At 44.5% G+C, this 16,348-nt stretch overlaps 2 protein-coding genes across 5 annotated transcripts; one reads left to right on the top strand and one right to left on the bottom strand.

The window, feature by feature from the left end:
• Nucleotides 1–85: 85 nt before the first annotated feature.
• Nucleotides 86–12,432, top strand: LOC106612482 (G elongation factor, mitochondrial 1). Of its 2 annotated transcripts, none has more exons than XM_014213659.2 (18): nt 86–127; nt 773–925; nt 1,108–1,240; nt 1,432–1,636; nt 1,733–1,849; nt 2,007–2,157; nt 2,298–2,452; nt 2,661–2,745; nt 2,883–3,020; nt 3,263–3,364; nt 3,513–3,569; nt 3,708–3,845; nt 4,034–4,116; nt 9,859–10,021; nt 11,081–11,225; nt 11,333–11,493; nt 11,616–11,669; nt 11,866–12,432. In XM_014213659.2, exons 2-18 carry the CDS (start codon nt 779–781, stop codon nt 11,995–11,997), a joined length of 2,166 nt encoding a protein of 721 aa, XP_014069134.2. In that variant the 5' UTR covers nt 86–127; nt 773–778; the 3' UTR covers nt 11,998–12,432. The 2 variants fall into 2 exon arrangements, with proteins under 2 accessions (XP_014069134.2, XP_014069133.2); XM_014213658.2 differs by lacking the exon at nt 86–127 and adding an exon at nt 387–602.
• On the bottom strand, nt 6,870–15,700 carry lxn (latexin). Of its 3 annotated transcripts, none has more exons than XM_014213531.2 (7): nt 9,533–9,674; nt 9,171–9,323; nt 8,826–8,885; nt 8,384–8,558; nt 8,044–8,180; nt 7,686–7,748; nt 6,870–7,599 (listed from the first exon to the last, which is right to left on the bottom strand). In XM_014213531.2, exons 2-7 carry the CDS (start codon nt 9,306–9,308, stop codon nt 7,480–7,482), a joined length of 693 nt encoding a protein of 230 aa, XP_014069006.1. In that variant the 5' UTR covers nt 9,309–9,323; nt 9,533–9,674; the 3' UTR covers nt 6,870–7,479.
• Between the last annotated feature and the right edge of the window lie 648 nt (nt 15,701–16,348).

Here is a 16,348-nt window from a genome sequence, read left to right as displayed (position 1 = left end):
TGACATTTTATTATCCCCATTACAAGGTACACCTGTGTAGTGATCATGCTGTTTAATCAGCTTCTTGACATGCCACACCTGTCAGGTGGACAGATTATCTTGGCAAAGGAGAAATGCTCACTGACAGGTATGTAAACAAATTTGTGCACAGAATTCGAGAGACATACGCTTTTTGTGTGTATGGAAAATGTCTGGGATCTTTTATTTCAGATTATGAAACATGGGACCAACACTTTACATGTTGCGTTAATATTTTTCTTCAGTGTAGATGGCTTTGTCTGGTGCTACGTTTGGATATTTGGGGGTGAAATAGCACACGTTTGTCCGCCTTGCCAATGTGCGTCACTATTATATTTGGCAAAGTGGATTTCTTGATCGCACCCCGAGTTTGACCCCTCAGACTTGCCGTAGTCCAGGAAGTAATGTTTCACAACGAACCGGCATGCCGTACGGTGACTTTCACGGGTTGACTGACATCCAGTGGGGGTTGTGTAAACGGAACTAAACCCGTCCTGTCTACCACCAAAATGCGACTTCTAAAAGCAGGACTAACCTTAGGTCAGACACATTTAAGGAAACCGGGAACACTAACATTAAAAAAGGTAAGAAAATACCCCAAGATGTTGAGAATAGGACAGGTGAGAAGGGATGGAAATGGACACGCTAGGTTAGCTATCTAACCACTGGCTGTCCTGTCGTGCGTTGTATAACGCTAGCTAATAATATAGAAACTTATCTGAAAGATGTCTCTTTTTCTTTCTTCATTTTATAGGTGTTGATGAACAGTTGTCGGTCGTGCTCCTCTGGTATCGTCCCCAATGAAAGAATCCGCAACATCGGAATCTCGGCGCACATAGACTCGGGGAAGACCACACTCACGGAGCGCGTCCTCTTCTACACGGGCAGGATAGCAGAGATCCATGAGGTGAGTTAATCATGATCATAATCTGGCTCTGATTTATTGCAGTGTGTGTGTGTGTGTGTGTGTGTGTGTGTGTGTTTGCGCCCTCCTGCGTGTTTTAGAGGGAGACACAGACAGACTAATACTATTATGTGTGTTAATTTGTACATACTGTATACACACTGTGGTTCCCTCTAACTTTATAGGTAAAGGGAAAGGATGGAGTCGGGGCCACCATGGACTCTATGGAGCTGGAGAGGCAGAGAGGCATCACCATCCAGTCAGCTGCCACATACACCGTCTATAAGGATTACAACATCAACATTATCGACACCCCAGGTATGGCGGTACCTGGCAGAAAGATTTGCGTTAGTGGCAACGCAGATCTTATGACCAGGTTCTCTTTTTTTGTTGTTGACGGATATACCATAGGTCACAGATCGATGCTAGTGTAGCCAACAGCTGTTGAACTTGGGATGTATTTTTGCTTTTAACTTTAACCCCAGTTTCCTCCTCTCTGTCCTGTCTAGGCCATGTGGACTTCACCATCGAGGTGGAGCGAGCCCTGCGTGTTTTGGACGGGGCTATCCTGGTCCTATGCGCAGTTGGAGGTGTCCAGTGCCAGACCCTGACCGTGAACAGACAGATGAAACGCTACAACGTTCCCTTCCTCACCTTCATCAACAAGCTGGACCGCATGGGAGCCAACCCCAACCGCGCCCTGCAGGCCATGAGGTCAGCAGATATACAGATACTGTGAAGTAGACGGATAGACTAATCTGGTTTTCCATAAGCTCTGTGTTCTGACTCCGACTGTGTTCCCTCTTTCAGGACCAAGCTGAACCACAACGCAGCCTTTGTGAACATCCCCATCGGTCTGGAGGGGAACATGAAGGGCATCATAGATCTCATAGAGGAGCGCAGCATGTACTTCGAGGGCCCATTCGGGTAAGAGAATGGAGAATGTGTGATAACGGCAGGCATTTAGAGATTACTTACATCTCAGACCTGAAACATTTCCATAGCTGGAAACCCTCTAACTGGAAGAACAAAAAATATATCTGGAAAGAAAGACGAGTCCTCCTGTCCTCTGTGGTTCCTGCAGACAGAATATCCGGTTGGATGAGATCCCGGCGGAGTTCCGTGTGGAGGCTGCAGACAGGAGACAGGAGCTGGTGGAGTGTGTGGCTGACGCTGACGAGACCCTGGGAGAGATGTTCCTGGAGGAGAGGATCCCCACCGTGCCAGAACTCAAGGTTTGTGTGTCTCTGTTCATTATGTCTTGAGACATCGCAACAAATGATGTCATTTGATCTTCCGCATCAGTCATATTTTCTGCTATGACCTGTGAACTCTGCCCCCTGGGCCCTGACCTCTCCCGTCTCTCCTACCACAGACAGCCATACGCAGGGCCACAGTGCAGCGGCTCTTCAGCCCCGTGCTGGTGGGAACTGCCCTGAAGAACAAGGGGGTCCAGCCTCTATTGAACGCAGTGCTGGATTATCTGCCCAACCCCACAGAGGTCAACAACTACGCCCTCTTCAACGATGAGTGAGTAATGACCTGTGTGCCTAGACAGTGACACCATTCAATATGACACAGCCGTCTTTGAATGAATTGATATGACAAAATCAGGTCAGAGTATGGGCTCAGGGACAAACTTGAACAATGCATGCGTAACTTGACGTTCTGTGCCATTGATCTATTGATGTCAATGGAAGATCTCACCGCTGTCCTTGTGTTGTTTCCTCTGTGTCAGTGAGTCCAGTGACAGTACTAAGGTCCTGATGGATCCCACCAGAGACGCCTCGCAGCCCTTCGTTGGCCTGGCCTTCAAACTGGAGGTGAACACATCACAGAGCACAAACACTGTGTGGCAAACCATGTTCAACAAGTAATCTGGCACATTTACTGTATACACTTTATTTGTATGATAAACCGTATAGGGATTGTGGACTTTCTTCCCCTTACTCTGTTCTAGGCGGGTCGGTTTGGTCAGCTGACGTACGTGCGTGTGTACCAGGGCTGTCTGAAGAAGGCCGAGTACATCATCAATACACGCACTGGCAAGAAGGTCCGTGTGCAGAGGCTAGTGCGTCTCCATGCCGACCAGATGGAGGTGAGAACCAGGAAGTGAATGTAAATCGAGTAGACCAACGGTTTCAGTGCTATGAAAAGCACAGCACTGTCATTGCTTAGAACGGTAGTGTTCCGTATTTGTTTTTTCCTTTGTTTCTACCACACAGAACCCATGACCCAGATTCCCCTACCTGACTTATCCTAGTGATAACAGCTCATGATTACAAACAACTTTATCTATACATGTTTATAACTGAAACAATCTTCATTTGGTTTGGTCAGGATGTGGAGGAGGTGTATGCAGGGGACATCTGTGCCCTTTTTGGGATCGATTGTGCCAGCGGAGACACCTTCACCTCCCGGACCAGCGCCAACCTCTCCATGGTACATCCCTATGGCCATTGTCCAGACTACATAAATAACCATTCAGCACTCGCTAACGTGTATTTAAAGATGCGATCTGTTGTGCACTGCCTGTGTGTGCATAATGTCATGACCTTGGGCATCATTCAACATGTGCTACCCCCCACAGGAGTCCATCCACATTCCAGAGGCTGTCATCTCCATGTCTATGAAGCCGTCCAACAAGGTGGGCCCTCTCATATTCTATGTAGTGTGAGGAGTCTAAATGAGCATATAAGGCTTGATACTAATTCAGTAGAGTATATGAGCATGTATTATCAGTAATTAGCGTCTCTCTATAATAAACTCTCTTCCTGTGGATCAGAATGACACGGATAAGTTCTCTAAAGGCATCAACCGCTTCACCAGAGAAGACCCCACGTTCAGGGTCCACTTTGACACAGAAAGCAAGGAGACTATCATCTCTGGTATGGGAGAGCTGCACCTGGAGATCTACTCACAGGTACAAGTCTAGTGCTCGGCTCTCCGGAGATCTGAAGATCCTTCTGTCCGCAGTGTGTTTGTTTCATCCTGTTTTTACAGTGGCTTAAGTTGTCTTGAATGTATTAGACTTCCAAACATCTAGAATCTTTAATGGCATTTCACTGCAGTAAATCAAGCTGACCTTACTTTCTCGCTGTCTTTTTGTAGAGGATGGAGAGGGAATACAACTGCCCCTGTGTGATGGGAAAACCAAAGGTAGCCTTCAGGGAGAGCGTGACCAGTGCGGTACCGTAAGTACCACTCCTAACAGACACGCCAACGATGTCCAAACGAACCACTCTCAGAAGCATTCAATTGTTTACAGTGACGGCTTTATTCAGGGCCGGTCCTGGATGCAAATTCTTTTCTCAGCTAAAAGTCAGAGGAACAGAACATAATGGCAGCCCAATTAATAGGCCTATGCTACAAATTAAACAATTTAACACATCTGGTTAGTAGGCTATATAATCAATTCAATGTCAATAACATAGCCTAATATTTTCAATCTGATTACATTGATAAAATCACCAATGACCTGCACGTTCTGCCGCCCTAGGTGAGACACAAATAATTACATCTTTGACATCCTTATGAATCTAAGCATGGCACTTTCAAAAGTTACCCAGAGGCTCTACTGATGCAGGAAACTGTAAGCGTCAACTGCTTGCTACTCGTCCGTTGTATAACCCAACAATAGAAGTGCTTCCCTAAAAGCTGCCTGGGTTTAAACAAACATCTTCTCTTTTCAGAAAGAGAAAGGCTCAATTAATAGGGACAAAATAGCCAAGTCAATTCTCTTTTTTATCTCCTCGAATATTATAGGCTACAGTTTAGCTTCAGATTGTCATAGAGAAGAATCAATATATCCCCATAGGTAGCCTAGTGGTTAGAGCGTTGGGCCAGTAACTGAAAGGTTGCGAGATCGAATCCCCGAGCTGACAAGGTAAAAAATCTGTCGTTCTGCCCCTGAACAAGGCAGTTAACTGTTCCCCGGTAGGCCGTCATTGTAAATAAGAATTTGTTCTTAACTGACTTACCTAGAGAAATAAAGGTTACATTTTAAAAAATAAAGTAAAAAAATTAAATATGCATCTTTCGCAGGCATTTTAAAGCTTGTTTCTACCATAAGGCATCATCGAGTTAAGCATTGTTATAGAACGCTTGATATAATCAGGATAGGTTTTATGTATTTATTTCAAAATAAAAAGCAAACAATAGATATCCTTTTGGCCCTTTTCTTTAACAAACGGTATGTGATACCCTCAGTCAATTGGAGCCCTGGTTTTAGTCAAACACACCAAGCCCTTCCCAGACACCGAGGTATTTAATCAGTGCATGCGACAGTATTGGAGTATTTGACCAACATCTATGGATATGTTAATTGTCTCTGTCAAACAGTTAGGCTTAACACTTCTTTTTTGGAAGATGAAGAACTAAGCTCAAATTATCTATGTAATTCTATGTTTATGCCCATAAAACAATTTGGTGGCCGCGTGCACATATAGGAGGTCCCTTACCAGGCAGAAGGGAATTTTACTTTAACCCCTGCATCGGAGAGTTACATCGTTGCTGTCACTGTGCAACCTAGTGCCTATAGTAGGAAAACACGTTTCTTATTAATGTTATCACACAATGTACGATCCCATTATTGTTACAATTACAATAAAAAGAACACTTTTATAGAACATATTTAACATGTTTTTTTAATATTCCTGTAGACCTGTAAAACAGAGTAAGATCATTTGAGCTTTGGAAACAAGTGCTTTCATAAATGCATGGCGGGTCTCGTTTCTCTGGAGCAGTGTAAAATACATGTCAATGACCCAGCCTTAACGAATTTAGTTTATTTACATATCGAATTTGATTGTCCAACATCAGCATTTATGAATATTTGATACATTATGAATATGGTATTCAGGTGAGGTTATCTATGAGATTATCTGTTTAATGTTGTGCGCATTCAGTTTGCCTACACCTAGAGTGACCTCTTTCCTTTGCTGTGGCGCTGCATTGCAGTCAGCGATGTTCTCTCTCGGTAGCTGTCCATGGTCCTGAAATCAAATCATCTGAGTTTGCTTGAACACCAACCTGATCTCCAGCTCCTTCCACCTCTGGACTATCTAGTGGGTAATGCGACTTCTCATGCGAGCTGAGGAGGTGGCACTGATTCTTCCAGTCTCTGGTTCCTTCCCTGACTAGAGCAGATTTGCACTCGTGTGACATTTTTTTTGCATCAAAAACGGACGGCTGCATCGTTTGCTTAGAATAGACAAGCCTTGGTCTCTCCCTGTTTGCCATCCTCCTATTGTAGTGGGCCACCGATAACTTTCATTGCCCCTCATCTCTTGGGAAATTCCCCTCCTTATCCTGATGTGGCTCAGCCTGTACTAACATATCCCGTAAAGATCCATTCATATATTTTGGCCACTCACCGGGATCTTTTATGTTTTTTGCCTAGGAGTCGGATTTAGCAGCAGCACCACAAATGTCATCGGGGACAGGGAGCGACGAATCTGGGTCCAAGATAGTAGGGTCTTCGCCGGCATTGTTTGGAGGTGTGGCTACGCCTGGTGCGACCACCTGTTCTTGTCCAGCCAGAGAGCTGTCATCATCGGTGGAAGTGCATGGCTCGGACTCCTCCGGTTTGCCCTCTTCGCTGCTAGAATCGGCGAACGGGGGCTCGTCGTTCTCGGCGAATGAATGGCCTGTCCTTGTAGGCTTGTCATTCTCCACACTGATACATTTCAACAGCGAATTTCTTTGGTTTAGAGTGTGCCACTTTTCTCTTTTTATACATTTTTTATATATATATATTTTAAATTTGCTTCCTGATTAGTTTTTGTGTCTTAGACGTGGTAGCAAATTGTTTCAAATCTCTATAGATTACTTTTAGCTAAAATTATATCCACTAGTAGTAGCTAGCTAACGTTAACAGGCTCGTTTAGGCTACTGCCTTAATCAATAATCGTCTTCGTCACGCACAAACGTAAAAAAATAATAGTCATTTATTTGGCAGATACGTTTTTATTAATGTTTCACAATTGGATAATCCCTTATAAACACACACATCACCATAGCTACCAAGGATAGTGGGAGAGAACTTCGAGAGAAGCGGGAATGGGGTGAGGGCGGGAACTGCAGCAACGCTATGAACTGATGGCTGGGGTGCTGCGGGCGGTGAAGTAGCCAATCGGGCACCGGAGGGCGGCAGCCAATTGTCAAAATGCTGCCTCAAATTCAACGACGGCCTAATCTTTCCTAATGGGAGGGCCGGCCCTGGCTTTATTGGACCCCTTCACTTCATCAATAGAGTATCTTAAAAGCTTTTACAAACATGTCATATCTTACCAAGAGTCTTACAAGCTGACACCGTAAAAGCAGTGCATTCGCATAGCTGCAGTAAGGCCATTGACGTGTGCCCTATCCTCTCCTCTGACACAGTAGTGGTGAAGGTAAACATTATTACTAAAGCTAAGACAAGTGTGATGTGTAAAGCTCAGCTTTTCAAAGCAGGTAGAAAGTGGCTTTTACCCTTCATTCAAGTCCTAAGAAAGATGTGCTATACTTTTCTTTGCAGCACTTGAGTAAGACTGAGGAGTATTTTGCCGTGAATCTCAGTTGGTGGTGTTTGGAGGAGCCTCACAGTCGTGGCACTTTGGCTGCAGCTCAGTCTGCAGGACTTGAACTCCCTGTTCTGGGGACCAGGTGACTAACAGCTTCCAGTGGATGATCTCCTGCACACACGCAAGAATGTTCCTATATAATAATAAACATGACGTCCGATGTTATGTTAAGACGGATGGCAGAATGTTTTAGTTACCTGGGAAATCATTTCATGCAGCAGGACATGGTAGTTGAACCTCAGCTGGTCCTTCTCAGTCTCCTGTTAAGGGACAGACAGAACCAAGTGTGAGAAGGATGGACGGGGAGTTAGGGGTCAATTTGGAATTGGGCAGATGTCTCCATGGTTACACTGAGTTACTGTCCGACTACATTTCAGACGCATACCAGATCATACCACGCCTGGATAGGTATTTAACATATCAGCTAACCACATGATATAGCAATCTGATGCTCGACTACACAGTCGATGGCGTGGCACGCAACCATTGGTTGATGCAATGCAACGCCTGCGTATCTAGTCGGGCGGGAACTCGACCTCTCTCTTGGCTGCTCACCAGCTGTGTGAAGTTGGCGACCTGGGCCATGTTGTAAAGCGTGCTCTCATTGGACTCCCTCAGCATGATGAAACTGGAGGCCACACCCCCAAGGTGCCAGAAGGGCTTCATGCCGGGCTCCATGAGACCGTAGCTGTCTGTCAAAGAGACCACAAACACATAACGGTCAGAAAGACCACAAACACATAACGGTCAGAAAGACCACAAACACATAACGGTCAGAAAGACCACAAATGGACCACAGTCTGAACAAAAATTGTCATTTTCAGTGGTTGTCATGTTTGGACATTTTGCCAAGGCTGACTGAGTTGTGTGTGTGTATTTGTGGCTTTATACCTACCTGGTATATCATTTCCTGACACCATGTTATTGCTGGCTCTGTGTTGCTGGTAGAAGGCCTCTTCCTGAGCCGTGGTGTTGCTTTGAAGCAATCCCTCACACGAGGCCTGGACCTGGGGAGCACTCTGCCCCTCTCCCCTTGGAAAGAGGAGCTCTGCAGAGCACTGCCCTGAAACCTTTTATAGGGTGAGGAAAGGGTGAGGGGTTGAGGTGGGGAGGAGAAAATGTAGAGTAAGAAAGAAGTGTTTGGGAAAGGAATGGTTTTGCAGTATTTTAGGAGAAGAGGGGAAGATACAGGAGTGGGGAAAATAGGTTGTCTATCTAACACAGGCGTATTTATCACCGTGGCAGTGTAGCCACGGTTACAGAACACACCATGTATTTATTCAGACTGCTGTTACCTGTGCAATAGTGAGTAACTCAGAGAATGTGTCGGATCTTACGTTACTGATCGTTTCCTGCATGGTAAGCTCCAGTTGATACTTCCTCATCTCTGCCACATCCTGACAGCCAGGGAGAGAGAGAGCGAGCAGAAGTGAACCACTTAATTAAAACAGTCCTCAAAATAAGCACTATAATCAATAGGAAACCTTAAGGCACATAAATATGATATAACCAAGTTAATGTGCCGGCTGTTGATAACTGACTTCTTATCCGCACTGACCTCCCATATCCATCCCTTTCTTCAAGGAGATCCTTCCTTGCTTTGTAATATTAACTGCCCCCCCCCCCTCCCCACACACACACACACACCCCAAAGTATGTTGATCCTCCATCTCCACTCTTACCTCTGCGCTGCCGCTGTGTACTTTGCTGAGAAATATCCACCTGTAGGGTGAGCCGTAGCAGGTATTCAGGTAGTGTTGGACCACCGTGGCTGCCCGGCGGGCAGGGTAGTGACTTGGGTTCAGCACGCCAGTCGTCATCACTTCCTCCCTCACCTAATCCACACCGAAGAGAGGGGAATGAGAGAGAGCAAGGAGGGTTGGGAGTGTCTGCTCTGATGGGACTTTGACCTCCGTGGGTGCAGGAAGTCTTGTCCTGCCCTAGTTGTAGATAAGGAGACGACCGAGGGGGAGAATATAGATAAACATAATGAGTAAGGGCAGGGTAGAAAGTGTCAGAGGAAGAGGGAGGAAACCGTTCTTGCCTGTGCCTGGAAAGTGCGAGACTCCCTGCCTGTTTAGAGGCTGTTGCTGGCAGACACTCAGACCGCTGGAAGAGCAGCCACACACAGGGGTAGAAACTTCCTGCTTCCTCCCAAGCCAAGAATTCTGTTAGGAACACCCCTTTTTAAAGAGACAGGCCACACATTTCCCCCCTCTCTACTGTAACATAAAAGCATGGCATATGACCATACAGCTACTTTGTAAGTATTGATTGTTTGGGCAACTATAGCAGTTACTTACCTAGCAATGCTTTAATGAACATCCTCTGAATGAATTACTGATTTTGACTATGTGCTTGTCTCTGCAGGTTTGACTTCACCCATAAGAAGCAGTCTGGTGGTTCAGGGCAGTACGGTAAAGTGATAGGAGTTCTGGAACCTCTGGACCAAGAGAACTACACAAAAGTGGAGTTTGAAGACCAGACTGTCGGAACCAACATCCCCAAACAGTTTGTGCCGGCTGTTGAGAAGGTATGCATGTCTGGCTGTATTCTGAAAATCACCTAGGCCCTTGAGTAACTGTAATTCCGATTTAAATAAATAAATATATATATATAATAAAGCAACAGGATTCAAATATATATATTAATATATAAAATCACCTAGGCCCTTGAGTAAGTGTAATTCTGATTTAAAAAAAAAAAAAAAAAAAATGATTTATATATATATATATATAATTTTTTTAAATCAGAATTACACTTACTCAAGGGCCTAGGTGATTTTATATATATATATATATTAATATATATATTTTAATCCTGTTGCTTTATTCAGGAAGAAATTATAGTAGAACTCTTATCTCATACCCCAAGGGTGGGCAAACTTTTTGGCTCGAGGGCCACATCGGGATTTTGAAATTGAGGGCTGCACATATTAGATTAGTTTGTCAAAATTAATGTGGCCTACAAAAATTGCACATAGAGGGCCTCCCGGGTGGTGCAGTGGTCTAAGGCTCAGCTGGGTTCGTGCCCAGGCTCTGTCGCAGCCGGCCGCGACCGGGAGGCCCATGGGGCGGCGCACAATTGGCCCAGCGTCGTCCGGGTTAGGGAGGGTTTGGCCGGCAGGGATTTCCTTGTCTCATCGCGCACTAGCGACTCCTGTGGTAGGCCGGGTGCAGTGCACGCTAACCAGGTCGCCAGGTGCACGGTGTTTCCTCCAACACATTGGGGAGGCTGGCTTCTGGGTTGGATGTGCATTGTGTCAAGAAGCAGTGCGGCTTGGTTGGGTTGTGTTTCGGAGGACGCACGACTCTCGACCTTCGCCTCTCCCGAGTCCGTACGGGAGTTGCAGCGATGAGTCTAGACTGTAACTACCAATTGGATACCACGAAATTGGGGAGAAAAAGGGGTAAAAAATAAATAAAATAAATTGCACACAGTTGAAAATATATAGGTCCATTATCATTTCTAAACTAAAAAAAAATGTTTTACTCAAACCTCCCGTGGGCCGGATTGAACGGGCCTGCAGGCCATAGTTTGCCAACCGCTGTCAGTCATTCTCCATCTCCTCACTCATCACTCTGTCCTGCAGGGATTCAGAGAGGCCTGTGAGAAAGGGCCTCTGACTGGTCACAAGATCTCAGGTGTCAAGTTCCTATTGGAAGACGGAGCGCATCACATGGTGGACTCGAATGAGATCTCCTTCATCCGTGCAGGGGAGGGTGCTCTTAAACAAGGTGGGTGTCAACCAACCAGAATACACCCCTGTTGTTCTCTCTCTATACGTTTCCCATGCTTCTCAGCTTTTTGACAAACCTACTGAATGTCTCCTCTCTCTCGGTAGCCATGGAGAAGGCCAACGTTGCCGTGCTGGAGCCAATCATGTCAGTAGAAATTGTGGCGCCTGATGAGTTCCAAGGGACAGTCATCGCCGGGGTCAACCGTCGCCATGGCGTCATCAGTGGGCAGGATGGGGCGGAGGGCTACTTTACGTTGTATGCTGATGTGAGTGCAGCTATGTCCTACTCATACTTCCTATGCCTTTTTATTTCTGCAAAGACAGGATAGGTTAAACGTCTGTCCAGTCACTGTGTATTTGATGGTTAATCTCCATTTCCTCTCCCCAGATTCCACTGAATGACATGTTTGGTTACGCCACAGAGCTCCGGTCCTGTACAGAGGTAAGGCACTGCCTGCTCTAGTCGAATGTCAAGACGTCAATTAGTCATCAAAATAAAGGATATGAAGCCATACATTTTCAATGATATTGAGTTTGTATTTCCAATTTGTTTGTCAGACTAATTACTTTGGTCCAAAGAAATTAACTATGATCCTTTCTGGAGAAGTGATGTGTGGGTATTTGTGTGTTGTGTCCAGGGGAAAGGAGAGTACACCATGGAGTACAGCAGATACCAGCCATGTCTGCCTGGCACTCAGGAGGAGCTCATCAACAAATACCTGGAGTCAACAGGACAGCTGCCTGCCAAGAAGGGGAAGTGGAAGAACTGAGCGTGGACCACACACACACAATCACTGAATTGTAAACGCATTGCTGTACTGCAATGGAATGCTTGAGAAACACAAACCGCGCCCAACCAACTGTAAACATACTGGGCCTTGCCTTACCAAGGTGGGTGTATTATATCGTATGTGCATTTAAAATGCTACAAATGGTCAGACAGATGACCAAGTGAATTCCCTTGTACCACCCTCGTTTTCCGCCATACTCTCGTCCTAAAGTATCCATTTTATTACCGAGTTTATTTCCATTCGGCCTCTGCTCTCCAGCAAACAGCCTTGTCCCACAGCCTAGCGGTTATTATGAAGACTTGAGGCGAGCCCAAAGTTTGGACTTCAACTTGGGCATGTATATTAACTGGTTTTGTACTATGTACAGCATGTTCTTGTTATAATGATGATCATGATTAAATAAGATTTATCTTACAGTTTTTGTAGTCCCATACACCTTCAAACATTCAACCTCCAGCTGCATAGCCCCTCTAGCACCAGGGTCAGCGCACTCTCAAATTTAGTTTTTTGCCATCATTGTAAGCCTGCCACACATAAGAATGTGTGTGAGTTGTTGTCACAACCCGGCACGTGGGAAGTGAGAAAGAGCTCTTATAGGATCAGGGCACAAATAATAATAATCAATAATTTTGCTATCTTAAATAAAACTTTATTTGTTCATTGAAAATTGTGAATAACTCACAGGTTAATGAGAAGGGTGTGCTTGAAAGGATGCACATAACTCTGTAATGTTGGGTTGTATTGGAGAGTCTCAGTCTTAAATCATTTTCCACACACAGTCTGTGCCTGTATTTAGTTTAAATGCTAGTGAGGACCGAGAATCCACTCTCACATAGGTACGTGGTTGCAAAGGGCATCAGTCTCTTAACAGCGCGATTTGCCAAGGCAGGATACTCTGAGCGCAGCCCAATCCAGAAATCTGGCAGTGGCTTCTGATTTAAATTACATTTTCCCAGAACCGCTTGTTGCAATTTTGATGAGGCTCTCTTGTTCAGATATCGGTAAGTGGACTGGAGGCAGGGCATGAAAAGCATAACGAATCCAGTTGTTTGTGTCATCCGTTTCGGGGAAAGCACCTCCGTAATTGCACACCCAACTCACTCAGGTGCTTCGCTATATCACATTTAACATTGTCCGTAAGCTTGATTTCATTTGTACACAAAAAAATCATACAATAATGGAAAGACCTGTGTTGTCCTTGTTAATGCAGACAGAGAAGAGCTCCAATTTTTTTAATCATAGCCTCAATTTTGTCCCGCACATTGAATATAGTTGTGGAGAGTCCCTGAAATCCTAGATTCAGATCATTAAGGCGAGAAAAAACATCACCCAGAAAGGCCAGTCATGTGAGAAACTCGACATCATGCAAGCGGTCAGACAAGTGAAAATTATGGTCAGTAAAGAACTATAAGCTATATCTCTCAATTCAAAAAAACGTGCCCATATTATTGCATAGTGCAGAAAATACACGAGTTCAGGGGCCTTGCTTTAAAAGTTAACCATTTTCACTGTAGTGTCCAGAATGTTTTTCAAGCTGTCAGGCATTCCTTTGGCAGCAAGAGCGAGCAACTGCTTGCACGCGCGTTACCACTCCACTATGTCTCCCTGTTGTGGCTTTTGCGCCATCAGTACAGATACCAACACATCTTGACCACCAAAGTCTATTTGATGTCACAAAGCTGTCCAGTACTTTAAAAATATCCTCTCCTGGTTTCCAGAAGAGGATGTCTTCCTTAATTGACCCCCACATAAATGTAACGGACATATACCAGGAGCTGTGCCAGGCCCGCCACATCTGTTGACTCATCCAGCTGTAACGCATAGAGTTCACTGGCTTTTATGCGAAGCAGTAATTGTTTCAAAACATTTCCTGCCATGTCACTGATTCATCATGAAACAGTGTTGTTTGAGGAAGGCATTGTCTTTATAGTTTTTTGGGCCTTTTCCCCCAGCATTGTCCCAGCCATATCCGCGGCAGCAGTAAGAATTAAGTCCTCCACAATAGTATGGGGCTTGCCTGTCCTAGCCACTCAATAGCTCACCATATAAAACGCTTCTAGCCTCTTCTTATTAATGTTTTTTGTTGCTTTTATACATGTCTTACTACTCGAAAGTCATCTTAATTCTCGCTCAAAAACTCCTGTGGCTAATTTTTCAAATTGGCATGTTTTGTTTCTAAATTGCGCAAGAGTGAAGGTTTCATCGAGTTGTAAGATAGTACTTTTGCACATATAACACACTGTGGCTGAGGAAAGGCACTACTCCCAATATAAGTGAACCCCCAAATCAATGTAGTTCTCATCATATTTGCGCCTCTTCGATGGCCCAACATCCCTGTCTGTTGTTCGGTGCTTTCCCGGGTAAGGGGGCAGTAGCTCTTCGGCTGCATCAGATTCACAACTGTCAGTGTCCATGCTAGCTGAGCTATCAACAAATGTAGAATTACTGATGCTAGCATTGATGTGCTCGTGGAAGCAGAACAATTTGTGTTGTACTGCTGGTAGTAGCTGCTATGTGTGTCTATGGACGCGGGCCTTACTTTTTTTTTGGAACCATTTATCAATTTTCGAGCAAACGGAATGAGCAGCAGCTACGTTTGGCTACATACGGACCATTAGTGGAATTCCTGCGAGAGAGTAACGGTTAATGTGATTGGATCTTAATTATTTGACTAGGCTACATGTATTTGGCATTGTTGTTATTTCGCTGAACACTAGATGGTTTAATTTGATTTTTGGCAGTGAAACGAGGCTACTCAGGCGAAGGGGGGAAAACTCACCCAAATGTATAGCCCCGTTGGAAAATATAAATGGACTGTTTGAAAATGTGAAGATTTTTATTTTATTTTTTTAAACAAAAATACAAAATATTTATTTCATTTTTAATATGTGAATCACATTTTTATTTGGCAACACCCGGCGGCATTGCGTGTACCCCAGTTTGGGAATACCCGATCTATTACAACCGTTTCACCAGGGTGTCATTGCTCCTTCATTTACTTATCAGATGGTTATGTGGTTAACGTTAGAATTTTGTTCCCTGAATTTGATATAATCTGGATGACAGGAAAGCACAACTTGGTTGTGAGATACTATCTAATATGTATCACAACAAGAAGCTGGACAAGGTTAAGTCAAAGCAGTATTTTCATGCAAAACAAAGTGGAGACTTATTCTCCATGTTATGTAGGCCTATACTGAGTCTATGCTGATGTGCCTCCTCTGAGTAGTGGATTCTAGGGGTTTGTAGCTCACTCACCTCTGTAGTTGTCTGTGTGTCCTCGCTCAGAGGAACACTGTTTGGGTGTTGATCAGACCCCACTGGTGGTCCTGACCCAGTTCTGACAGTCACTGTCGGGTTCCCATGGACCACGGTCGGAACAACCAGAAGGATAAGCAGCATCCAGTCCATACTCCACACTGTAAGATCTGAAAACTAATGCCAGAGAGGATTGAGGAGTCCTAAGGAATGCAAACTGATCCAGCTCAGGGTTATGCAAGAGGAAGGATATGGAGTGAGAGGAAACAGACTGTCCAGATTCAGCTGCCTGTTCTGTTTACTTGGTCTTTATCAAAACAAACTGCTCTTCTGCAATTCTGAGTCTCATATAGGCCTGCCTACACATTTAACACCGAGTAGAGTTGTCCTCTGGAAAAGTTATTTCTTTAAACTATTCTAAAATACTACTTAAACGGAATTCAGAATGGTCATACCCATAGAAAATGTGTGAATTATCAAACAACTCTACAAGCGTCATAAGCACACCAGTAGGAGGTAACCATTGATAAATACCAATTGTTCTCAGCCTCAGTGCTAGTGCACGACCTTGGCTGTTTGCATTTAGAAACGCCCCTAATTAATATATGGTCAAAACCATCCATTTAAAGCCTGTGGGGAATATACAACGCCATACCATGAAACACAAAGGCGCAATCTATAAAAGCTAATACATTTATTTTATTTCAGACTGAAATAGAGTGGGCTAGCGTCAGAGATTGAGTACAACTAAAAGGTTTTATTTGGCTCGCTCAGTTGTGGCTTGACCAGTAAAAAAAAAAAAACATCTACAAAGAGAGGACCATTAGGACAACTCAAGTTGCTTTAGCAACACTAGCGCTTCTGGGGGGGGCAGTGCCCCTGTGACAACCATTTTGGACCCCCTTGTGGCCCCCCTAAATGTGGAGTATGAAATCATTTTTACATATCACATTTTTGCTATTCTTTTTTTTACATCCGTTATTAGACAGTGGCAACGCGGAACACTAATTTAACCCACACATTTTCTAGAGGGACTGCTTTAGGCGGAACACAACAGTGTCGTACCACATGC

Source organism: Salmo salar, chromosome ssa09 (assembly GCF_905237065.1).
Source record: "Salmo salar chromosome ssa09, Ssal_v3.1, whole genome shotgun sequence".
Classification (NCBI taxonomy): Eukaryota; Metazoa; Chordata; class Actinopteri; order Salmoniformes; family Salmonidae; genus Salmo; species Salmo salar.
This window is presented reverse-complemented; position numbering and strand designations above follow the sequence as displayed.